This window comes from Gobius niger, assembly GCF_951799975.1.
Source record: "Gobius niger genome assembly, chromosome: 1".
NCBI lineage: Eukaryota > Metazoa > Chordata > Actinopteri > Gobiiformes > Gobiidae > Gobius > Gobius niger.
The window spans coordinates 19,915,600-19,941,545 of NC_136852.1; the positions used below are offsets into that span (position 1 = coordinate 19,915,600).

A 25,946-nucleotide genomic window follows, 5' to 3' on the forward strand; every position below is an offset into this window, starting at 1 on the left:
TATGCCACCTTTACTCGTCCTCGCGCTGACAAGCTGCACATTTACCAAAACACACTGGTAGATTGTACATCACAGTCTGAAGGAAAACAAACAAGCTGCCACTGTGTAAAAACAAGCAATCACATAAGGTGCACATAGCCTTAATTAAGACTATTTAGAAAATACACTATATGGGCAACAAGCTGGGGTTTGTATTCCTTCATGCCTCATCACTTAGCATCTTGAAGGTCAGCATGCTGCCTTTAACTAAACAGGAAATCAGGTGACAGACAAACGTTTTGCCAATAAAGTGCTGAGTAGGAAAAAAGATCCAAGTTCACGCAGGCACAATTTCTTGAAACATATCTCGATCAATTGGAGGCAAGTTGGGATGGTTGGATAGATTGATTCAGCCTCCATCAGTACTATATTCAATATTCAGTGGCTTGTGGGGAAAAAAAGATTAGTTACCCTTAAAGTTGAAGAAACCCGCTTAAACTCATCCCTGTCAAGAAAGGATGAAAATAGGCTAAGTGAGGAAATTTAGGAATGACCCTAGACCACAACTAGGGCTGAACGATATGGACAAAATTTCAGATCTCGATATTCATGCCAGATATCTCGATATTGATACAATACAATATAACTAGGTGAAAACCAAGCATTTTTCTGAAAAATAAGAACATAATACAAAAGAGTGCAGTTGTATTGATGAAAATCTATGTCATTCATATCTTGCTTTTTTATTTTAATGTGTTGAATGTTCATATCTTGATATCATTACGATAATGATATATTGTTGCTTTTTCGATATTAATATCTTGAATGTTCACATCTCGATATCGATACAACGATATATCTTTCAGCCTTAACCACAACTAACAGTTTAAAGCTGTAGGCCTACTAAAACTCATGCCCCTAGAGGCCATACACGCCACTGCAGGTGTTGTAGCATGTTAGTTCCTTTCATTAATTAAAGTTCGTGAGAGTAAAACTATGCTGACAGAAAAGAATGGAGGGAGGGATATTGTACATCAAATTATACAATGGAGATCATTTTTTTCACTCCTATTAGTGTGTATTGGGGCCTCCGACCCAGTGCAGGAAAACTGCAAGTGTGGTTTTCTGGCCAGGGACACCAGTGGGAGAAAGACCCCAAGATCATCCCATTAACACTTGTATTACCCCCTAGGGATTACGAAAAGAATTTATTAAGGTAAACAAGTTAGTACTGCATTAAACTTTCGCTCCCTCTGTCAGCATTGTTGAAGGGGAAAAAACAGGAAATCTATAAGGACTTTAAGTTATAGATCTATGGCGCTGATGAAGCGCTGTTGTGGTGGCGAGAAACGGGATCTTCTCTCCTTTTATAACCTGAACGTGGACGGTGCGTAATTAAAAAGTGAATGGGGGATTGTATCGAGACAATCCGCATGCCGCAGGGTTACTCACATCCTCAAAGGAAGCAGCCACGCTCAGCAGGACTCGGAGGAGGAGGAGGCGGAGGAGTGAACAAGTCGAGTTGAGGAATTTGAATCGTGTTTGAAGGAGGAGAGGGAAAAGAAAAGGGCCAGGGGAATGTCTGAGGGACCCGATGTGCAGGAGCGAGACTAGGACGACGCGCTACAGGAAAACACACGCATCGGCCACAGACGGAAACCAAACTTTGGATAACTTTATCTGTGTTTTTTCAACGCTTTTTTTTTCTTTGGAGTGTTTGAATGAGTGCGTAGAGTGCGCGCAGAGATTCAAAACAACCCGAGTGAGCGAGCGCAGATTTGTTTCCAGGGGGAAGTGAAACGAGTGGGTCCTCTTTGATTTGGTCTGTGGATAATCGCATGTTCATCATCTGTTGGAGTCAAAGGAGAGCTTCTTCAACACTTGGCGAAGTTGCCATGTGTGTGAGATGACCACGGTTTTGCGCCTCGAACCTCTCGCTTCCAGAAGAGCCATGAGCGCATCTGTCGGGTCGGTGCTGCTGCGTTGCCTGGCCGTGGCGGTGTTGTGTGTCGGTCCGGCGAGGACACTGACAGGTAGGTTAAAAAGAATCCTTTGCGCTGCCATTTGTGAAGTTGCGAACATGTTGACTGTCGTTGAATTAAGTGGGGAAAACACACTTAACGAGCAATTAGTCCAGCTTTGCCCCCAGCTCACAGCTCATTAATCCAATTTGCTTTGAGGTGGCGGGGGAGACCACATCTGTGTGCCTTCAGCATCTGGCAACGTGACTTCTAGACTTGTAAAAGTGCGCCGTAAACAAGGGCAACAAAGAAAACAAAACACACGTTAGTTTTATGGGAAGATTTCGGATTGTTTTGGTCTTTGGTGAAAGGTCAAGGGGACGCGAAACAGTTACGCATTCTGAACGCACAGAAACTCAAATGAGGCTGTTTGATACAACACTCACAATTCACTATTTTCGTGCTGCAGCCCTAAAGATGAGTTAGGTTTGGTTGTGTCATGAGGGGCATTTGGTGAAAGAAAACACCAAACTAAGTTGCAAAGGAAAAGTTTCATTATTTGCTATAATGACACCAGGTGTAATCTGAAAGAGGAAAGATTCACTTTGTGTGTAAAATAGCTTTGGATATTGGTGATTAACGAAAGAGAAGCCCACACAGTGTAGTTGCATGTTCAAATCTTTAAACTGTCAAAACTAATTGAGGCATGATGTTACTTCAATTGTTTACATGCTAAAGACAATAATATAGCAAGCAAAAAGGCCTTCCTCTGTGATTTGAGGCATGGAGCGTGTGTCATGTTAGGTCTTAAAAATGAGCACCAATAAAATCTGTCAGCTCATATGTTTTGGTCATTATAGCCCAGCTGTGTTGCCTGGGCCCCTAACTTCTGCATGACAGGGACAGTGCCTGCACAGCCCTATGATTTATAAGCTCAGAGTGAACGTTTTACAGGTTTTTTTTTTCTTGGATAACTTTTTTTTGTAATGGTTTTGGAGGGGGGCCCCAGGAGAGTGAGAAGGGGGGGGATGCAGAGTGTGTGCAGTGATTTGGTTTTAGTCAGAGCGGGCTGATGACTCAAACTAACAGGCTCGTGATGAATGGGGGGCAAGGGGGCAAAAGTGTAGGGGGGGGGAAGTTTGGGAGGGGAGGTGGCTTCATCTAAAGGAAAGGCATGAATAGGAGGCGAGATGAGAAAAAGGGCAAAGGCGCCGTGGTGCATGGGAGGCTGAATTATGTGGCGTCAAAAAAGCCACTGGGAATGGGACAAATGCATGAACTGTGTTGAGTATTTGGGGAATGTGCCAGTCCACTGACATTTAACATGGGGGGGCAAAAGACTGAGGCGCTCTGGCCCATGGCACCAAAGGGAAGAAAATGTGTTGGACCTTGAGGGGAGCTGCTGAGGACAAAGGCGGAGGGGATGAAGCAACTATGGACAGTCATTATCACGCCACACATAAAAGTATACAGGTCAGGCATGTCTGTCCTGGTGCGCCGCTAGCTCTATTATGATATGAATGCAGCATCAAGAGGAAAAGTAGGTCTGCCTTTGTCCAATGTGGCATTGACCAAAAAAAAAAGAAAAACAAAGTCACGGCCATGCTGATCCCTGAAAGCGCCTAGTCAAGTGTGAAAAATAAAGGGAGGCAATGACTTTTAGTGGCGACAGAAAAAGCGCAGACAGAGAGGGGCGGCGAAGCTTCAGAGGGACTGTTTGACTATGCAAAGCTGCTTGGTTAAGTGATTCAACAACTTGGACCAATGTATGGACTCACTCCATAAATCTAGCCCCTGAGCGTGATTTGTGTGTTTGTGTGTGTTTGGGTCACTTGAGTTACCGTGGAGTCCCCCCCCCCCTCAGGGTCACAATCATGGGGTTGGAGTTCAGAGGTTGTCAGTGAAGCGGACGAGGAAGGTGGGCCGACAAGCTTGAGAAAATCTTTACAGACATGGCGGTATAAATCAGTCATGGTGTAACTCTTGCCTCAGGAGTCAAAACATGCGTCTGCTGGAACTCAAATCGACACTTGATGATATTTATGTGTGGGTAATGGAATGCTTAGGATCAGGACTGCTTCAATGTTGCAATTTTAATGGCCACAATTTACAGATCTCAGACCTTGTAGCTAATCTGAAGATCTGAACTTTTAAACATGCATTGTAAATCTAATCACAGTTGCAAGAACTAGTTGCACAATTGCAACTAGTTTTCATATGTTATTCAGCCCTACTTGCTATGTCAGGTTTTTGTTGTACTTCTCAATCTCTAAATCTTACATTACTCTGCAATTATGCAGAGATACAAATGCACCAGAGTTGATGTGTTGGCAAAAAGGCCAGATAAAGTCATATTCATCAATTTTTTTTACCCACTCCTGCTACGTTTGTCAAACTTAAGCAGATTCACAGATGTTCTTTGCTGTGAAACCTTGACCGCTTTGAGTTGTGCACTGAGCTGGGGGCAGCCAACAAGAGGCCTTTGTCCCCTATCAGCCCGTCCCTCTCAGGTTGGCTCCTCTATCAGCAGAGACACCAGATAACCAGACTCTGTTCGGCCAGGGGTAATAATGCCCTGTCTATATGGTGCAATTTAAGTTGATAGGCGAAAGAGTCGATATGTAAGTCAATAGTGATTTATCAATACTAAAGGTTTTTAGATCTAATACAACCATTATCATTTATTCTTGTGTTTTATGGTGGGACTGCATTAGGTCATTTCAAACAGTTGTGTCACTGGCCTTAAAAACATGTATTTCATTTGACAGATTTAGAGTTTGAGCGCAGCCCTGCCACAGTGATCTCATCTCTGGGGAGGCCTGTGATGATGCAGTGTACTCTGAAGGGGGCGGGGGGCGAGGAGGAGGACCCCCCTGACGTGCTGTGGCTTCACAGGGGAGAGCCCCTTCAGTTGGCAGACACTACCCAGTCCCAGGTGCACACGGGACGCCACACCTGGACCATCATGAGCACCCTCAGGTGAGAGCACTCAGCATTGGCACTCTATATATGTTTGGTATTTCTGCATTTAGGTTAAAAGAACAGTGGGATGCAGGTTTTAGAAGGGTTTAAGAATGAACTTAAGAACTTACACACGAAGACCTAGACACATTGGGTTCAGCGTTAAATTCCCTTTCAGACACACAAATATTTACATTTAACAAGTAATGTACGTTGAAATATTAGGTGATCTGTAAGGATAACAAGCTTGCCCTGTTTGATTTTTTTCTTTCATCCCTGCTCTTTACTCTAAAACTAAACAGGATTGAGAAAGTCCAGCTGACTGACATGGGCTCATACCAATGCGCTGTCTTCATCGAAGCTGAGCAGGCCTTTTCCGATGAGGGAAGCATTCAATTGGAGGGTGAGTTTATCTAGTAGTGCCTGTACTTTCATGCAGCATACAAAAACATATCCATGAATCCATTTATTTACTTTCTGCAGGTCTACCTCATTTCTCTGTGGAACCTCAGCACATGTCTATAGTGGCTAATGTGTCTGTGAGCCTGCACTGTGTCGCCCATGGGCCCCCTGAGCCGGTTCGGGTCATTTGGCTACAGGACGGGGTCCCCCTCAACGCCTTAAGTGACCCAGTGGCACTGTCCCCCTCGACACTCAATATTACAGGTGCCCCCTTTATGGTCTTACACTTGCACAGATGTGTTGCATGTCTTTTTTTGTGAGGTTCTTGCTTCTTGCCTCTTGATTTAGAGCTGAGGTAGAGCGCCAGGTGCTCTTTTGTGTTTTGTCATTGGGGATGGATAAAGGCAGATGACAAAATAGGCAAGTGACAATTACATAAACACAATACTAAACAAAGGAATGCCTCAAAAGAAAGAAGCAAAGGATTCGCTGTTTGCCTCAAAGCAAACATCTGTGTTGTGCCAGCTCACAAACTGCTGTGAAGTCCAGCGGTCGACCCACATGGATGAGTCACAGAGGAAGGAGTGAGCAAGAGGCAGCAGCAGAGAGTGGGGCTAAAGTTTTGACTCATTGGAGCAGGTTGGCGCTGACCAGGCCCCTTTGACGGTAACCTTTGCTCATGTCCCAGGAATGGACAGCTGTACTGGCACACCACAAAAACAAAACTTCAAAGAAAAAGATAATCACTATCAATAAAATGGAGACATTGTACAAACCATGCACTGGGTGTGAGATTCAAACGGATGCAACTATCCTACATTTTCCACAAATCACAAGGATGTGTTTTAAAAATAGTTGCAATAAAATAACTGTTTTTGTTGTTGTGTTGCAAAAATAGAACAATGGTTGCAGGTTCAGAAACACATAAGCTCTTCCAGTTTTCCAGGGACATGAGCTGTATCGCACCAAACAAAGCATCGTAGCCCTAACCCCCTTTAGGATCTACCTGTCAGTTCTTTTGACAGCATTTGCAAGACTTTTTTAGACTTTGCACCCAAAGTTGTAAAGTCAGCACTCAACTTTCACTCAGACCTTGTTTCAAAGTTACGCCAGCTTCTTTGCAGATTTGTAACAGTCAGGTGTGATTTTTAGCTATTCCAGAGATATTTGCTCCGGCGGCAAGTTCACAATCTCAGAATTACAGTTCGAATGGACACAATTGCTGAATCATAAAGGCAGCATTTGTTTAGGAAATATGCTCTCGGGCGGCACGGTAGCACAGCAGTTAGTGCTCGTGCTTCATAGCTAGAAGGTCGCAGGTTCGATTCCCACCTAGATGGGGCCTTTCTGTGTGGAGTTTGCATGTTCTCCCCGTGTCTGCATAGGTTTCCTGTGATCCGCTTTCCCCTACCACTAAAAACACGTACAGCAAAAAATCCTCCAGCCAGGTGATTCTGACCATCAGCCTGGCTCCACATCTGGAGATGGATCCCTCCTGTAAGTGGGTGGTACTGCTGCCGCCCAATGCCCAATACACCGCTGGGACGACTTACGGGTCGTCCCAGCGGTGTCGAAGGATGAGTCAAATGCAGAGGATAAATTTCAATGTACAGTTGTTTTATAGTGACAAATAAAGAACCTTAACCTTAACCTTAAACAGTCTGGTCTGGCCCACTTTCAATGTCCCATAATAAGTAAATAATATTAGGCTTACTGTGACACACCCACAAATGCAACATAGGCTACACAGCGACATGCACTCTCACTGAGGATGCCCTGCCTAAAACATAATTATTACAGAGAAGTCCTGTTGTCTTTGCAGTTCTTAAGTGTAGCCTTTAGAGCAGTGTCAAAACTGTGGTAGAATCGAGTTCAACAGCTAAGATTGGGGGTTTAAGTACTTGCATATTAAGTAGCCATGTGCTTCTGGTGTGCACTGAGGTTCAGGCCTTCAATATAATACAATAGAGCTGGAAAGGCTTTTGCTGCCAATAGGGATGAACACAGTGAGAGTTATAATACTCTACCATGCTACAGGCTTTTATCAGTGTTAAAGCCCGAGAAGTGTTAATGCTCCTGGTTGTGCGTAAAACTTGTTAAGAAACATCATTATTTGACATTTTTGCAAAGTTGTTCAGCCCAAGTTGCTTGAAATGAGCCATGACTCTTGGCTGATAGAAAGTGATGTAATCCTGGCTAGAGATCCTCACACAGTCAGTGGTCACTTCCGCCCCTTTCCCTGTGCCATAACTCAATGCCAAACAGTGCCGGCTCGGTCCTGTTCTGTCCCGAACACAATGGCGGCATGTGTCAGTGGAGCCGGCAGCCGCGCACAGCAGATTTGTGCCTGAGCCTGTGTTTGTGACTGCTGTGACAGAGTGCAGGGGTCACGTGTCTGTGTGGAGCAGGGCAGTGGTGGAATGTGTGAGTGAGCCGTGAGTCACTGAGGTCCACTCTCTCTGCTCTCTGTCACTGTACGTCCATGTGTTTAGCCCTTTACAGTAAGCAGCCTCCGCCTTTTTGACATGGGCACAAACTCAGATGTTTTTATCCACCACATGGTTCTTTGTGACATGACGCCTTCTGTTCCGTCATTACAACTTAATAAAATACTGATATATTAGGCGCTTGCATGATCTCACTCTCATATAATTGCTTTGAATGTATCTTTAAAAAGAAATGAATGACTAAATGTAATATTGTGCCATTCAGGACTAAACAGAACCAGCTCCTTTTCCTGTGAGGCCCATAATCGCAAGGGCGTCGCCACCTCGGGCTCAGGTGTCATCACTGGTGGGTGTCTCTCCTACTCTTACACTGTGTTTGTTGTCATTTTTTTTTGTCCTATAAGTGTCTTTTCCTGTTTCTTTTAGTGCTCCCAGCTCAACCTCAGAACCTCAGAGCAGAGGAGCTCACTCAGGACAGCCTGCGTGTGACCTGGCAGCCAGGGTTTGGAGGCGATTACCCCATAATCCACTGCTCTGTTCAGGTGAGACAATACAATGCAACTCAGGCAAATGAGAAAAGTCAATACAAAGACCTAAAGGGAAACCGCTATTTTAAATGAGACAAAAAGAGTATTTGAGGACTGGGAGCTCCTTTTTAAAAGAATAAGACAAAGCTTTTCTTTTCTTCAAACTCACCCCAGGCCCCTCCCTTTTCAATCCGCGTACTACTGGATCATGTTTCAGTTTGGGAGAGTGGCCTCCTGGACTAACCCGGCACCACTCCCTCTCTCCCCGACTCTGCCACTAACTCAGTTCTGAATAATTTCTCCTGGAAGAGGCACAACCAGAGCACCACCCTAAAACGTCTGGTTCTAATAAAGCTGCCCCTCATACCTCGAAGGCCCCCCTCCCCTCTTGCTCCCTCTCGTTTTTTGGCTCAACCCTCTGCAGCACTGCACCCTCGCTGGGGAACAGGGAGAGGGGCTGGCCTCAATAAAATGGGGCAAACGTGAATGTTAATGGATCATTGTGTAGACAAAAGAAATATGGAAAAACGTGAACAAAGCCAAGCTATCCCTCTTTGAAAAGGTCCAAGATGAGAGTTACTCACTGCTCAGCCAGTAATAAAGCTGTAATAGATTATCATCAAAACAATAGTAAGTTTGTTTTAAATGTAAGTTTCCATAATGACTGTACTGTCGGATGCCCTTCCTTTAATGCAAACTTTGGACTGGCCCAAAAAGTACTTATGGCTCTAATGTGCACATAATTGCAATCATCAAACAAAAACAAAAAGAAATTGCTTTAAGTTATGTGTTATAAATGCACTGTACAATGGCCTAGGGGAATAGGTTGCAGATTATGGCACCTTGCATTCTCCATCGTTGTGATTTTGAGTCAGAACTCTGACTATTTGCTCAGTGTCTCTCACTGCTCTTCACCCCCATTTCACTCTTGACTGTCCAATCCAATAAATCTAAAGGGGCCTAAAAGGTGCTTTGTAAATAAGCAACCAGTTGGTAATAATCTTTAGCTAGTGCCTGAAAGCATGAGTAATTCTAAAGTATTACAAGAATGTCAGTAATACATGTAGACAGATTTACGAGTAAAAGAAGAAAAGACATTAGCAAAGAATGTTGAACTTAAAACAAAGTTGCAAATGGTCCTGAAAGCTGTTTTTTTTACTTTGAGCAATGCATTGGGAATGCTGGTTGGAGTGTGACTCACAGATGACTGTTTCAATTGAATTAGCCGCACTTTGTGTTTACGCTTAGATAGTGATTCACTGCGCCCGGAAGGACTGTCTATGCTCCACTCTCATTCACAGCACCTCATATGGACCGACCCAACTGCTCCTGCCACTTTAGCACTTTTGTGTCCAAACCCATTGTTGAAGCTGGTTATTCCAGCTACTCCTAACACACTAGACTTACCTGTTTGCGAGACTGCGGCAGGTTTTCTGTGCAGCTTACCTTGGAGGCGCTATCTGTGGCCAAAACAGCAACTTTAATGTGGTTCATGAATTGCTGTAATGACACATTTTTGGCTCCATGTTCCTCTTTAAAAGTGTTAACAACAGAGGCTAGTGCAGAGGCAGCAGTTTCCCAGCTGTAATCTTTGGTTTAGGAGTGTTGTTTTGAATGCACCTTGCTGAGTTTGGCTCATGTTGAAAGCAGAAATGATGCATTAGGCTATTTAGGCTGTTACACCTTAAGACCTCTGCTTTTAGACTATTTCAATCACAGCATGGCCTAGTGTACAGCACAACAGGACTTTTGTATAAAATGCTAAAATGGAAAAGATCAGTCAGCCAGAAAATAAGAATGCAGTTCTGAACGTCAAATGCTTTTTTGACTGCCCTGATCACAGTAAATCTTTGCACACTTGGGATTTGCTGTAGGGGCTCTGGAGGGTAAAGGAAAGAATAACATTTTTACTGTAAAATATACCGATAGATGCCTTTTATCTTTCAGGCCAAACTTGCAACGCAGGCCTTCGCGGCTGGACCCGATCACATGATCCACAATCAGAACGTGAATATCCCCCCTGCCTCTCACCTGATCGGGGACCTGGAGCCCCACAGCCTGTATGCAGTCAGGGTGTCCTGCCACAGCAGCCAGGGGGTGTCTGAGTGGTCGCCCTGGGTGGAAATGCACACCAGAGAAGGAGGTGAGATTCCGGACTGTTGCGTATGTTGTGTGACAGTGAACTCACGTGTGTCTCAGTCGATTATCTGCCTCTCACGGGTGAAGTTCAAGTCTGAAAATAAGACTGAAGTGTTCTTATCGAATGCTTTAGATGCAGTGAACTAGGCCAAATGTTGTACGTTTCTTTTTGACTGTAAGATATCAGCTGGAGTGTTTGTGGTTAGTGTTGTGATGGCATTTTCTGTAAGGTTTAGTGATGACTTGTGGAAGGAATAATGTCATATTTTTATTCTAGAGCACCATTTGGAGACACAACCATAGTACTTCCATAGGAGATGAACAGTCTGCTTGATGCATGGCTTGTTTAGTGCATAAACTATATATTTTCATAAAACGACATGACATAAAGAATCATTTTACTTAAACCTGCTGTTGCTCATTAAACTGCCTCCCGCTCTGTGTGTATAACAATTGCCAGACCCATGTTGCTTTACTTCACCGCTTAAATGTAAACCTAAACGGCAGAGGGTACAGCATCACTGACAGTGTGCATAGATGGAGAGCAAGAGGCACTGGGAGGGCGAGCGACTCCCTCCAAACGACTGCTTGAGTTTATACAGAGGTGGGATTTTCCATGCCAGCTCATGCTCCTCTCTCTCAGCCCGTGGACAGGAATGGAAACAGCTTATGGGGGAAGATATGTTGGTGGACGAATACGGGGCGAGTCGTGTTTGAGTTATGATTTTTAATAAGCGAGTTTCCCATAAACAGAAAGGCAGAAGTATGTAACGTGTACAGTTAGTAAAAAACACACACAGGTCACTTTTGTTTATGGAATAAGTTTCATTTCAGTAAAAAAACGCACACATTTTGACATATTGTTCAACTTCCCCTGTTGTAGAGTTCATGAAGCTGTTGGGTGTAAAGCAGAAAGAGGAGAGGTACATTCTGGACGATCTTTGTTTCTGGGATGTCAACTTTAACCAAACGTTCAGTTCATTTTTTTCTATCTTTGTTGAAATGGCCAAGAGATCGTTTGTTTCTTATTACTCCGTCTTGTAGAAATGTGCTTTGCTATCTCTTACATGTGTCATCCTGGCACGGACTTCCCCATCCATCACCCCTCCTTAATTCCTATGTGTATTTCACTTCATAGCTGCATTTTTGTCAGCCCCATTCCCATAGAGTTCTGTAATGACGTTCGAGAGCACTGGAAAAAGTAGCATTTCTTTTCCACACCGCGCACAAACATCAAGTGGACTTTGTTTTCCCGCTTTCCAAACAAGTGCGACAAGTTTTGCTCTGCTGCTGTGTCCTTTCATTTGTTGACCTCAAATGACCTGTAATGTCTCTTTCCAAGACGCTCGCTGGTCACTGTGGGAAAAAAGTGGGTTGTTGGTGGGTGCAGGGGAAGGAATAGATGGGGGGGGGAAGGGCCGGCTTTGTGAAAACACTCGTGCAGCTATTTTCCCAAAGCCCGTTGTGATCCCAAAAGAAGGAGAGCACAGAGAGAGACGGAGAGGGAGGGGCGCTGTCTGCTGGGGGGGAGAGGAAGCAAGGTGACCCTCGTGGCCCAGACGCTATCAGTCCTAGACATGTTCAGCAAACACCAAGTGTTAGGCTTGAGAGGTTTGAAAATAACTACTTCTATACTACAAATTCTTAAAGCCATACTGCATTTATTTAATTTTTATGGGTGACACGTTTCTAACAACAAAAACATGTCTTTACTGTAAGGGGGCTCGCCTCTGCTCATACCTCACTCATAACTGTACTGTGAGTTTGCAATGTCTAACCTGGAATATTCCACCTTGGGGCTTTAAGAAACGGCAACACTTTACTTTAGAGCACAATGATACCATCGTAAAAGGGTGGACATAGTTCAACTTGTACAGTATATAAAACAATTACCAACTTACTTTCACTAATTTTCATTGTAGCTCAGGGAAGCTCAGTTTGGGTCGGAGTTAGTTTAGGACTAGAGCTTTTTGGTATGTTTTCTGAATCATCCACACATGTGTTACATTATATATCAGTCGATGCCCCTGAACCAGTTAAAATCTCACCGTCGTTACCGCCTCTGACTCACAGGTATTAATCCTGTTCAATGCTACAATCAGCTAAATCTAACCACATTCATTTGTCTACTCATGGTACTTAGTCAATGGACTATTTTACAGTGAAAAGTGATTGTACACGTGCTTTTAAGTTGTGACACATTTGATATCACTGACACTAATGCTGTTCCCATCTGAGGAACACTAAGGAGTAAGGTCTGTTTTCATTTATGGTGAAAGACATAGTTCTGAGTCATAGATGTTCTCCATCATGACCCCTTTCCTTATAAACGTTGACTCATATGAACAATAGCATTCAAATGTATTAGGACAACTCTCACTCTGGTCTACAAATAGTGTCACATAACAGAATGTGTAACAGTATCTTTCGGAGGATGCAGATGTAAACTTCTGCTGGTTAAACAATTGGCAAGAAGTGTTGTTTTCTCAGCTTTGAGACGCTTTTATGTGGAAGACAAAGAACTTTAAAACATTTCGTTTTAACAGCCAACACAATATTTGACTTATTTAATATAGAAAAGGCCATTTTAGCATGTTTAGTTATGACCTTGTTGCTGTGCAGCTCTTTATTTTCCAGCAGGATTTTAAACTCAGAAGACAGCAGAAAATGAGTATTGTATAGTTTTGTTTTTGTTTTTTTGTGATTCTGATTAGAAATTCTACATACTTTGTATGATTTTTGATTTTTGTTCTCTGGTGCTACTGTCCAGTATTTACTGTGCTGTGCATTTGATTTTATCCTAGGGACTAGGATTATTGTTATTTTTATACTCACTACTGCCACCTCAGGTCTTACTGCAGTTAACTGCAGTTTCTATATTAAAGTCATGCATGACGGAAATTCGGCAACTGACGAATTAACAACTGACAGTGACAGTACAGGATTTTAGAGGCAGTTGTGGTGAATAGGTCTGGGCTCATTCTACACATTAAGACATGGCTGGAACATGTAGAGGGAGGAAAATGCATAATTTTAACATTTTTAAACTCTTTATAGTCCCTTTAAGCTTCCTTGTAATGGATCACTTTGGTGTTGACAATTTTATTATTTACACAAATATAGGAAGGCCCCAAAACGCCTGCATATTTCACTGTTTAATATTGGCTTTTTCAAAGTACCGGTAGGCCTACACAGACTGCACCGCTGTATGTTGTATTCCGTGGTTGTAACAGGTCAAATTTAACAAAAGAGTGAAATGTTTAATTGTTTATATTTTGCGGCTCCAAACTATTTTTCTTTGGAGTAAGAGGGGGCAAAATGGCTCTTTTTATAATGAAGGTTACTGACCCCTGCCCTAGAGGCTGTAAATCTGTCTGGGGTAGTTGTAAATACTGAATTGGCAATGACAGATTGCTTATAAGGTAGATGCAGTTGTGATTTTGGGAAACTGTTGGGAAAAACATTTGGAAAATTGCATTTGCAATTTGCACACTAATTACTCTGTTGTAATACAAACTAACTAGAGATCTGTGGTGGTGTTGGTTGGTTTGTGTTTTTGTTGTTTTTATTCAAACCAATCTAAAGAATTGATCAGGTTTAATTGCTCTCGTCTGGATTAAAACGCTAAACAGGCCACATGTGACCCCTACCAGGCCTTCATTTGCCCACCTCTACTTTTGAGCGATGCCGAGATTGAAGATTCACATGTAGAAGATAGAAAGGCTTTCGCAAAGAGGTGACTTGAGGTTGGCGATCTTGGAAAATGTCGGCAACAAAGAGAGGAGGGGAAGCAGTGAAGAAGAAAGGGAGTGCGTGTGCGCTGGGTGACGGAACGAAGGTGGAGACTTCGATTCTGGGGTTGTTTTTGTTGCTGCTGACTGAACAGGGACCACATGTGGAAACAATCAGCTTCGAAACGCTTCCTGATAACATCATCCATATAGACTGGGTCGTGTTTCTCCAACTCACACTGTATGTATGTGCAAAAGCTCGTTATAGACTTTTTCACCTCCCCGGGAAAAAGAAAAAAGTTTGACAACCAGACAAAGGGGCCCCAACTCCGTCTCTGGCTGTTGCAAAAGCTCAGTGAGTGGAATGTAGAGCTTTGCAATACTAATCTCTCACAAACAAAAATTCCTCAGACTATTTCAAGCAAAAACATATCTCCTCTGGGTACAGGCTCTGCAACATATTTGTCTAAATTGGCTAAAACTTGGCAGTGACATACAGGATTCAGAAAGAGGAGCACAACCAACACGAATCCTGCCTTATTTGTCTAATGAAGCCATGCAGTGCCCCCTCTGATGTGTTGAGCCCACAGCTGTCACACCCCAAAGGCTTCAGGCTGTCAAAACAACACACGTCTGGCTAACCTACAGCCCACTGGCCTCTGGAAGTGTCCTCCTCTGCTAAATTTAGACTCTGACTCCTACTCCTATCATGGAGAAGACACTGTGCCTAAAGTCAAATGCCTTACAGTAATATGTTTTTAATGTTCTTTGTTTGTTTCAGTGCCAGAAAATCCACCGGTGAATGTGAGCGCGGTGCTTAATGGGACAGACGTGCTCATGACATGGCAGGAGCCCCCAGGGAAGATCAATGGAGAACTGCAGGGCTATATGGTGGAGTACAGCACCCCGGCCCAGCAACAGGTTAGTGTGAGGCTATCAAACTGTGCACTTGTGAGCCCATCATTTTTAGACCTGGGAATTCAGCAAATAGCAGCAGGGCTTTAACCTCTTAGCCCCCGCCTTAACCAAGTGCATTTTCTCCAGTTCATTTTTACCCAAATCTAAAAGGTTGCAGCCTTTAGGCCAGTGTAACGCCTCATTTGAAAGCTAAGACCTGCAAAACTCATTTAAACGGATCTTTTCCCTCATGTTGTTGGAATTTTGTTTTCTTTGCTTTTTTATTGCGTTTTCATCGCGTTTTTGTCCGTTTTTCACCGCACTGTCACATTTTCATCACTTTTCTGTTACTCCTTTGTTGCGTTGTTGTCACTTTTCTGTTGTGCTTGTTTGTGATATTTTTGTCACTTTATCATCACCTTTTTGCCATGTGTTTCTCGCTCTTTTGTTGCATTTTCATCCTTGCTTTCATCTCACTTTGTCGCTCTTTTGACACTTTTTTCCAAGAAACCTTTAGATTTGGGCAAAGCCAAACTGGAGAAAATGTGCTTGGTTCCGCTGGGGGTTAAGAGGTTAAAGAATATTCATATTTTCAACCAAGCCATTGAATGTTTAACCTTATACTATTCACTCTGTTTTTTGTAGATCACTGTGGAGACTGGCCTGGACACAGAGCTGTCCATCAACCTCTCTGCCCCTCTGTCCAATGTGACTTTTCGACTTTGCGCCTACACAGGAGCAGGCCCCGGACCCTGGACCCCCACCCAGACTCTCATGCTCATCACGCCAGGTTAGGGGGCCGCAATTTATACATGGTGTAAAAAAAAAAAAGTGCTTGCAAAATGTTAATTCTTTTCCTCTCTTTCACTTCTACAGAAATGGAGGGAATGAAAGGTGAGTTAAGTTCTTGCTTGCCGTTATTTGACCGCTATGTTCTTTCTTGACCTCTTTAAATGCCTTATTGTCAGTAATGGGAAGTGAGATCAGTGTTTTTCACCGCACAACTTCCCTTTCTTATTTTCTGTCCCTGGTTCCTCTGTGAGACTGCCAGTTCCTTCCTGAGTATCTGATAAAAAGGAAGAAAGAGAGAAAGGAGAAGATGTTCATAAGGAGGGGGGTTATCGGGAGGCTGGGGGGAGGGGGGGGGTTGACTGAGGCGACGCGTCATAAATATTTATCACAGGCCCGGAACAGTGCTACATCTTTGTTTGCTTAGTCTGACAATTGAAACAACAAGAGACAGAAACGGTGAGGGAGACGGGGGGGGGGGGGGGGGGGAGTAGGGGGAGGGAATAGTGAGAAAGTTACAGACAAACAGTGGGTGGAGGAGGCTGTGGGAGACTGGAAATAAATGTAATGTTGCCAGTGGGACAACTCTACTCACGTATTTACAGCTGCGGAAAAGGACTCCTATATTTAGAACGTGGAGTTTGGTTTTCGTCCGACCAAGGCAAGTCAGCGCCACCACATAAACACATACACAGTCATAACAATGCTATAATTTACAGCATGTCCACCTAAGAGCGACAGTGAGAAACTGATAAAGGCTGAAAAATGAACTGAAAACCACATTTCAATAATCTTATATAATTGTATGTATTAATACAAGTGTTAATGGGATGATTGGGGGGGGGTCTTTCATCTCCCCCTGGTGTCTCAGGCCAGAAAACCACAATTGCAACTTTCCAGCACCGGGTCGGAGGCGCAAGACACACTAATAGAATTACGAAAAGAAGCTAATAGGCTAACGGGCAAAGCTAACTGCGGGCTAGCGCCACTTAAACAGTATTTACATCCAGGTTTGAGTGAAAAAAATGATCTCCATTGTGTCATTGGATGTACAATATCCCTCTCTCCCTTTGTCTTTTCTGTCAGCAAAGTATTTACTCTCACGGGCAATTAATGACTAAAAAAAAAAGCTTTAACCCATTTTCTCCAGATCAGTTTGACCCACATCTAAAAGCTTCTCGGTGCCGGTGAAAGACCTACGAAACTGATCCTAACTTTTTTGTCACATTTTTAATACGTTTTTGACCTGTTTTCTGAGTGTTTTCGCTCACTTTTTCGTCACATTTTTGTCCCTTTTTTGTCCCTTTTTTGTCAGTCTTGTTGATTTTGTGTTGCTTTTTCATCACTCTTTAGTCGTGGGTTTGTCGCTTTTTATTATTGTGTTATTGTTGCTTCTGTCGCTCTTTTGCTTTAGATTTAGGTAATGCCAAACTGGAGAAAATGCACTGGGTTCAGGTGGGGGTTACGGTGTTAAACCAGTTCAAAATCAGGTTCATAGCAGGTGCAGAAAACAAGAAACCAAGTTGATGGGATATTACAATATTGTGTGAGTGCTAGATGAGAAAAATTCCCTGAAAAGATGAATTGCCAACATTACTCAGGCTTCCACCTCCACCTGTTTTTGGCTAAATAACTGCACTTTTCCCCAGTACTAATCTTGTTACTAAAAACACTGTTCTAGCCTTACACCCACATCCTGTTTACTGGTTAATAACCTGTCATCATCCTCCCCCAGGTGAATCTTCGCCCCCGGCTTTTTCCTGGCACTGGTGGTACGTGGTGATGGCCATCGCTGGAGCCGTATCCATCGCTGTGCTCATGGCTGTTTATGTGGCCAAGCTGCGGCGAAAGGAGACGCGCTTCGGGTACGGGACCACGGCTAAAGCTTTGCCAAACCCGAAATCTGCAGTTTTAACATTCCTCTTAGCTAGACGCTCAATTCTGCATGCATTCTGAAGCACTTGGACAGACCAGGAAACATCTGTGCTGAGAGACCACCACTAATTTGGTGAATTATGGACTCCTCAGCTGTGTTTATGCAGTTTAGACCTGAATTATTCGAGCTGTGTACAAATTTACAGTTGCTCAGTTTTATTATGTGGCTTATATGGCCGGACATGATACCATCAAGTAAATATACTATCAAGAACTATTTTGCTGTTTTTTGATTCCTCTGGCTGTAATCATTGGGAAAGCCTTTATTTTCACAATTGTTTACAGTTTTTGGCTTACTTATTTTCTCCTCACTTTTGCCTTGTACTTTTTTTTTCCTCCAGAGAGGCTTTTGAGCCAATGATGGAAAGTGGAGAGTTGGTGGTGAGGTACAGAGCCCGTCGCACGTACAGTCGAAGAACCACAGAAGCAACACGTAAGTCCACTTTAAAGAACAAAAAACAACCCAAAAAGAGCATGTCATCATCGGGGATTTACGACGTGTAGTTATGAGCAGCTCCGAACTTGCCTCTGCCTATGGGCTTCACACTCCAGTACAAAAATGTCACATCAGAACATGCTCGTTCCTGTCGAGGGTAAAATTCCCGTGAGTAGGAGCTGCAGCTGCTGTCATGCAAGGTGATTCTGACGGAGACAGCCATCAAGTTCAAACAGCATAGCGTCAGACTGGTTTGTTTACTTGCAACAAAAGCCGGAATAACAGTCATGCTACACGATCAAAGGAAGTAAGGACGTTACCATTACATAAGTGACAGTTAAATATATGCTAGGCTGTGCGGTTAAATCTATGGTCAATCTCAGTTATCAGCATGGTGCGTTTTAATTGACAGGTGTGTATCCAATCCTGTGGTGGTTACAGCGTATTGTTTCTTGTGGAGGAATCAAATTAAAATGAATCATTTGTTGTTAAAGCTGCTTTTGAATCACACTGGCATAGAGCCTGTAAGCTCTCCAGTCAATTTGCTTTAAGATTTGGATGTAAATAATTGTTAACCCTAACCCCGAAGTTAAGTAGTTAAAAGTTTGTTGTTTTTTTGCTATTGCACTACACGAACGAACTAAGCTCACAAAGAAGCAAATTGTACTTACTTAACTGAACTACTGAAATACAATTCTCTTCTCCCCCATCACTGTTTAATCTCATTTAAGCGGTGGATACTCAATATGTGTAAAGACCTCCTGTGCAGGCCTTAACTTGCAAAGAGGCCAAGTGAAAAACCAGCCCCCAAATGTGTCAAATAGGTAAAACGAGAGGGCTGAGATGTGTAGATAACATGCGCTCTGAGTGAATAGGAATTGCTTTGGGGAATAGACAAAAGGGGGTAAGCTCGGAGGGATTTAGGTGGTATTTATGTTGTTGATGTTGACAGGTTCTGCCCAAATTTGAACCTTGAGGCTCTGTGTGTGTTGCGTGGATGCATAGACAGGCTAATAGCTGGTCATGATAACGTGTGTTGGGACATGCCTGTGGACTGAGCGCATTGTTGTCCTGATTGATAGTGGGAGAACAGCAGCTGAGAGGGCTGGAGCGCTGTCCTGTCATAGCCCTGTCCAGATGTGAAAACACAGTGTGCAGAATGGAGCTAAATGTTTTAACCATAAGCTTAAACACTCTGACCTCATATCTTCCTATGCATTATTAGACACACACCTGCAATCTGGGACAGGTCTGACAGTACATATGAAGGGGTTTATTGTTTTGTTTTTGTCAATGTTGATGTTAAAGCTCTCAGTAGGAGTGACGAGATTGAATAGGGTTAGATATGCTGTGCCAGGGACAGCTTTTGTTGAACTCCCAAACGATTTGAAAATTAACAATAAAATAGATATGAAACAGTGAAACAAACAAGCAAATATGATACTCAAATGATCAGTCAGCAGTGAAGCAACAGATGGATAGTTCCCTGTTTTTCTCGGCAAGGATAAACTAAATATGAAAAGTGGAAAAAAGAAAAACCTCAAGGAGAACCACACTGAAGGAGAGATCCGGCTCCCTTGAACAGACAGAAAGGATATAGATAGATCCAGGGCTGATGCCAGTCCATCTGCAGATAGGGCTAAAGGCTGTGGAGCAACTTCCAGTGCTTGCTGGAGCTTCAGGACAGAAGGGCAAAGGCCAAGAGACTTGTCCAGGCAGGAGGGTCTGTGGTTCACATGCCGCTCAGACAGAGATGGGGCTAACTCAGGTCAGTCATCACTGGGGCGTTCTACAGCCAGGTATCTGAAACAGCAGTAGCCACTCCCCAGAAGTGAGTGGAGCAGGGAGACAAATTGTGAATTGCAATGAGCTGTCTAGTTCATATAAATATTGCACTAGTTTTTGAAGGCATAGGAGGTACAGTAAGAAGAGCATAGGGCTCAGTGCACCATACGTCCCCTAGACTGTGTGTTTAGATCTGTCCTGAGAAGTCTGAAGGATAAATGAGATGGGTTTGACATGATAGTAAACATTTTGAGTGTCAGGAGGTGCAGGGGAAGATTTAAAAGATGGATATTGGGAAGAGTTTTGTGGATGTTGTGTTTGATGATAAGAAGGGAGAAGAGGAGTGGATAAGGTGGCCACAGTAGAAAAATACACTTAGTTACACAACAGTGAAAGCATCGTTTTGTTTTTGCGGTGTGGTTTTCGGAAAGTCCTCGTGGAAGTCAGTGCTTTTTTTTTTCTTTCTCTTTCTTTCTTGCATCACCAACAATATGTGTTGTCTTGTTTTCCAGTGAACAGCCTGGGCATCAGTGACGAGCTGAAGCAGAAGCTGCAGGATGTCATGGTGGACAGGCACAAACTGACTCTGGGAAAGACCCTGGGAGAAGGTGGGGCCTGACTTTGCGCTCATAACATTTTTGGGAAACTGGAGGAGGCTGTGTCTGTGAAAGTGCTGGGAGTGCCTGACAAACAGCAGCTTGAAAACATAGCACACAGACAGCCCTCTTCTATGATTGTTTTTGCCTGAACAACTAACCATTAAATATGTTATTAACATTTTATCACCATTGATTTTGATCTCTTCACATATACAGTTTTAACATGTTTTAACAATATTTTTCCAATATTCTGGAGCATTTGACCTGAATTTGAAGTGCTTTTGTTGCTTGTTTTTAGGCGAGTTTGGCTCTGTGATGGAGGGGCTGCTCACTCAAGAGGAGTCTGTTCTCAAAGTGGCTGTGAAGACGATGAAGAGTGAGTAGAGTCACAGCGTTACAAAGAGTGTCTTCTTTTTGGAAAACACTGTCCGGTTCATAAGCAGCACTCCAATGTGACAAACGATGAGGTCTTGGAGGGCAGCCATCTGACTTTATGATCAGTAAATGAGAACTCAGTCTGTGTGAAGTGATTGCACAGAACTTCCAACAAAACATTAACTTGTGTCTTGTCTTAGTTGCCATCTGCACACGCTCAGAAATGGAAGATTTTCTGCGCGAGGCGGCCTGCATGAAGGAGTTTGACCATCCCAATGTCATGAGACTCTTAGGTAAATCCCCACACTTAATTCTTGATTTCATTATAAAAATAAAATAAAATAAATAGTATTAATATTTTGTATTGCTTGTACAACAGATAATATCAGTGAAGCTAAAGTCAATTAGATTTGATATGTTTTTGCACTAAAATAGATCTGACCGTGGAAATGACTATTATGCAAAGAGAATCCTTTTTCAATGTCCATTCCCTTTTTTTGAAAGACAAACTCTCCAAAAGACCCATGCATATTTTAAGCATGCATCAGCACCGTTGAACTGATAGCACACAGGATTTATGCGTCTTTCGGTGTATTTTTATCCACTTATCTTAATGCGGAGCCTGTGTATTTGTTCAGGTGTGTGTCTGCAGACCGTGGAGAGTGAAGGCTACCCGTCTCCCGTGGTGATCCTGCCCTACATGAAGCACGGGGACCTGCACAGCTATCTGCTCTACTCCCGGCTCGGCGACTGCCCCGTGGTGAGTCCAATCGCTGTAACAATCAAAAACGCCTAATCTGCTGCACGCTCCCTGCACAAACACAACCTGCACTTTATTGGACTTCCACTGCTCAGTAGAACGGGATCCAAAGGTGAGCGGCATTTGTCCCGACCACGCCTTTTGAACTACTTCTGCAGGTTAAATGCTAAAGATACTAAACAGAGACAAGGAAGCTCCATCATTGCAGGAAAAACAGGTGGAAAAATGAAACCTCGAAACACTACTCTCTCACCACGTTTGACAAATAGTGCAGAGATCCTCTTGGTAATGGGGTAAAGGCACTTTCCAATAAGACGTCATATCCTCACAATAGCATACTCCTGGTTCATTTGCAAACTTGGATACCTACCAAATATAAATCATTTCGTCCCCAGCCCATTACTGGCCTCTTGTGGGGTTAAACAACAGCACAGAATTTAGTGTAATGCATTAGCAGTGAAGTCACTTTTGGATGGAAAAGTATTTTACGCTGTAAGTCCCTGCAGAGAGTGACTCAAGATGCACTGAGTTAATCAAAACAAGACTAAACTGTTCCATGGATTTGGCAAACAGTAAGAAACACAATAGAACTGAACCCTGATCTTCCCATAGGATCTGTGTGTTAAAGCGAGGGCAGCCAGTTCACCCTCCCTCCGTGTACAACACCCCCAGCGCCCTCTGCTGTCGAGATGTATTCGTCCAGTCTGATGTCTAATTGTGACCACTCTCTCTGTTGTCCGGCAGTACCTTCCCTCTCAGATGCTGGTGAAGTTTATGACCGATATTGCCCGAGGGATGGAGTACCTCAGCGGCAAGAACTTTATCCACAGAGACCTCGCCGCTCGCAACTGCATGTAAGCGACACACTGTCTGTTTCACTTCCTCCAAGTGTTCCTGCTCCTCTTTCTGTTCCGAACTCATGGGATGTGCATGTAGCATATTCATTCAAATCTGAAATAAACACGCAAAATAAATGAGGAAGGGCACGCACTTTCTGTAGTGACAGTTCTCATTTAAATCTGCAATTCTGAGAAAATGTTTTAAGCGGATGCATGGTGGGTAAAAAAAACACACTCTTTAATTATATATTTTCTGATTGGTGGCAACTTAATTTAGACTCTGATTCTGTTTTGACAATGAGAAGACCATAACATAACCAGTTTCCTGCTGATACATTACAGTTTTCTGTACTTTGCTTTTTAACAACTTTAATTCACAAAACTAGAGTTAAGGGTGTAGCTAAGCTGGTTCGTCATTGTTTTAGGTTGAATGAGGCCATGAACGTATGTGTAGCAGACTTTGGCCTCTCTAAAAAGATCTACAATGGCGATTACTACAGACAGGGCCGGATCTCAAAGATGCCAGTGAAATGGATTGCGATTGAAAGCTTGGCGGACCGTGTCTACACTACTAAGAGCGATGTTGTAAGTGTTCTTGTATTTGCATATCATTAACTGTTTGTTCTCACGGCATTGTTCACATAAAACATTGTATGATTTCAGTGGTCATTTGGAGTGACGATGTGGGAGATTGCCACTAGGGGGCAGACTCCGTATCCTGGAGTGGAGAACAGTGAGATCTATGATTACTTGAGACAGGGCAACCGTCTCAAACAGCCTCCGGACTGTCTGGACAGCATGTGAGTCTCTCCCCCTTTTCCTTAAATTACAAATAAAAGGACATATAGGCTATGTCTACATTAATACAGTTTAATGTAGCTATATACATATGATTGACCTAGCTTATAGGATGGAATATAAAGAAATACTGTAAAATATGTTTTTTTTAAAATAAAAAAAACCCTGTCTTTGCTCTGTGTGGTGATACTTTTCATCTGCAGATAGTTTTCTTTATAAAGAAAATAAACAATCTGTACCTATATAATATCCAAGTAGTTTCAAATTAATTCTTTGGTATATAAAACCGAGTTGTTTAAACATATAGAAACACAGACTTCAAGGAATTTTAGATTGCCTTTTTGTCTGTACAATTTATAAAAGCAGCACTGAGGTGATCCATAGTTATAGTTATACATTATTGACTGTATTTTATTTTGGGACACATCTTCTTTACATAAGCAAAAAAAAAAAGAAGAGTTTAGTGTGTGGATATGATCAACAATCTTCTCAATCTTTTCCCTCTCCAGCTACACCATGATGTTCTCGTGCTGGCTGCTGAGTCCCAAAGACCGTCCCTCCTTTGAGACTTTGCGCTGTGAGCTGGAGAAGGCCCTGGACGATCTGCCGGACCCCCAGGACCCAGACGAGATCCTGTATGTCAACATGGAGGAGTCGTCCATGGAGCTGGGAGCAGTGGGTGGCCGTGACCCCACTATGGGCCCCTCCCCGCTGTGTCTGAAAGGCCTGGACTCTGTCACCACTGTGGAGGTGCACCACCCGAACCGCTACGTCCTCTGTCCGCAGCACGAGACCAACCGCGCCCTGTGCGATTCCATGGAGAGCTTGGACATGCCCATTTCGTCCTCCACAGCCACGTTGCCCTTACAGCCGTCCTGCCACTCTACACCCAACCTGACTCCCGCCCCCACACCCACCGTGGAGCTGCTAGAGGACAGGGACATGCCCAGGAGAGTCCCCTGGCAGTGATGTCTGACAATGAACAGTTAATGCCAGTGTGCCCGTAACAAGACTGAATTTGTTTACTGTAAAACAACACACAATGTGCCCCATCAATTGCTTTTGCACAAATGTATTTTTACCCACACATCTGCAAACATTCCCCTGAAGTGAGGCCATACACAGATCAGAACATTATGAGCACTTGTGTGACAACACCAGCAATAACTTCCTCCACAATCCAAGCACTGAGCAACAGCAGCATTCAACCGCTGCCTGTTTCACCTCTCGCATGTTCCATCCTTGGACCACTTTTGGCACATACTGACCACTGCAGCGGGTGAACACAAGAAGAGCTTCCATTTTGGAGACAATCTCGTCATATTCTTCTAATAAGTTGTAATACCGCTGGTGCCATTGGTCAATTCTGTAAGTCCCACTGACTGCATGCATTCGAGAGGACGCACTGCCGGACAATCGCAACAGTTTCGAATCCAGCCAGAACACTGCCATAATGCAAAGACACTCAGGAGCTAAAGGACAATACTATGAGTAAGCATTTCCTCAACCATTTTATAGCAACCACGGTTTTAATGACCAATAGGGCTGTGAATGAGGGCTTCGAAGCTGTCATCTTTAATTTCTTGTACCCACAGAAAGTGTTGAAAAGGCAGGTACTTAGGGGTCACATTAGGTACAATAATCCCTGGTTGGACACCGCGGCATATCTCTTCAGAGATGACATTTTACGCCTTTACATTGGACAAAAGCACAGTGTTATTACTACACACTTTGTATGTTTTGCTGATATGATTTTTGCACTAATGTTTCAGAGTACGTCTTATTTGTACATGTTTACTTTTTCGCTTCCTGTACATTTTTCTTTTTCCATTGTCTTTCCAAAAAAGATGAGTTGTGAGAGACCATACAGTGATACTGCAGCCTGTGTAGGGCTGCTTGAGGTACTGCAGGCTTGTCCCTCTGGTGGCCATTGTTGGCAGTACAAATGAGGCCATCCTGAGCTGCAGCTTTTCAACATGAAGGCACTTAATTTAAAATCTATTTCCTTTAAATATACACTTTTAATATACACTTGCCCATGAGATTTATGAACCACACATTTTGATTGAAGGGTGCTGTGTTTTTGTACGTTGATGGTACTGTTATATATTTGTTGACTCCTAAGACACCGTTTCAATTTAGTGTTTTTTTTAATGGAATCTTTGACTGAGACTAATTTAAGTAGTGAAGCCAAAAACATGCTCAGGAAGAAAAATAGTTACATTTTGAAAATTACCAGTCCTCCAAAATCTACCAGCATTAAACCTAATCACACATTAATCTCAGATTAATTTCGTTTTACCACTTACTCAGCAAATTATTTCTGTTGTGCATATGTTTATATGTTTTACATGTAGCCTTAAATGTACAGTAACGGTACCGTTTCCTAGGTTATAAGGATTTGAGCTTTTCTGGTCTATTGTGAATGTATTACACTTGATACTTAAATGGATATTCATCTATTTAGTTTCCTGTTGCTTTAGACCTTTTTTCCTTCAGTGCCTTCAGAGAGCCAGACTTTTCCATGTGCTGTGGTTCCTCTGGTGTGTCAAATTGGGAGATGACTTTTATAGTTACATTACACTG

General features: G+C 43.1%; 1 protein-coding gene across 1 annotated transcript; it reads left to right on the forward strand.

The window, feature by feature from the left end:
- The first annotated feature begins 1,606 nt into the window (after window positions 1-1,606).
- axl (AXL receptor tyrosine kinase) lies at window positions 1,607-25,861 on the forward strand. The gene is made up of 20 exons (XM_079578313.1): window positions 1,607-2,012; window positions 4,709-4,919; window positions 5,204-5,304; window positions 5,385-5,567; window positions 8,016-8,096; window positions 8,177-8,292; window positions 10,225-10,420; window positions 14,929-15,068; window positions 15,690-15,834; window positions 15,921-15,938; window positions 17,569-17,698; window positions 18,110-18,201; window positions 20,502-20,597; window positions 20,887-20,964; window positions 21,164-21,256; window positions 21,602-21,723; window positions 22,468-22,577; window positions 22,988-23,147; window positions 23,226-23,362; window positions 23,870-25,861. The coding sequence occupies exons 1-20, from the start codon at window positions 1,886-1,888 to the stop codon at window positions 24,327-24,329; spliced, it is 2,796 nt and encodes a 931-aa protein (XP_079434439.1). The 5' UTR covers window positions 1,607-1,885; the 3' UTR covers window positions 24,330-25,861.
- Window positions 25,862-25,946: the final 85 nt, after the last annotated feature.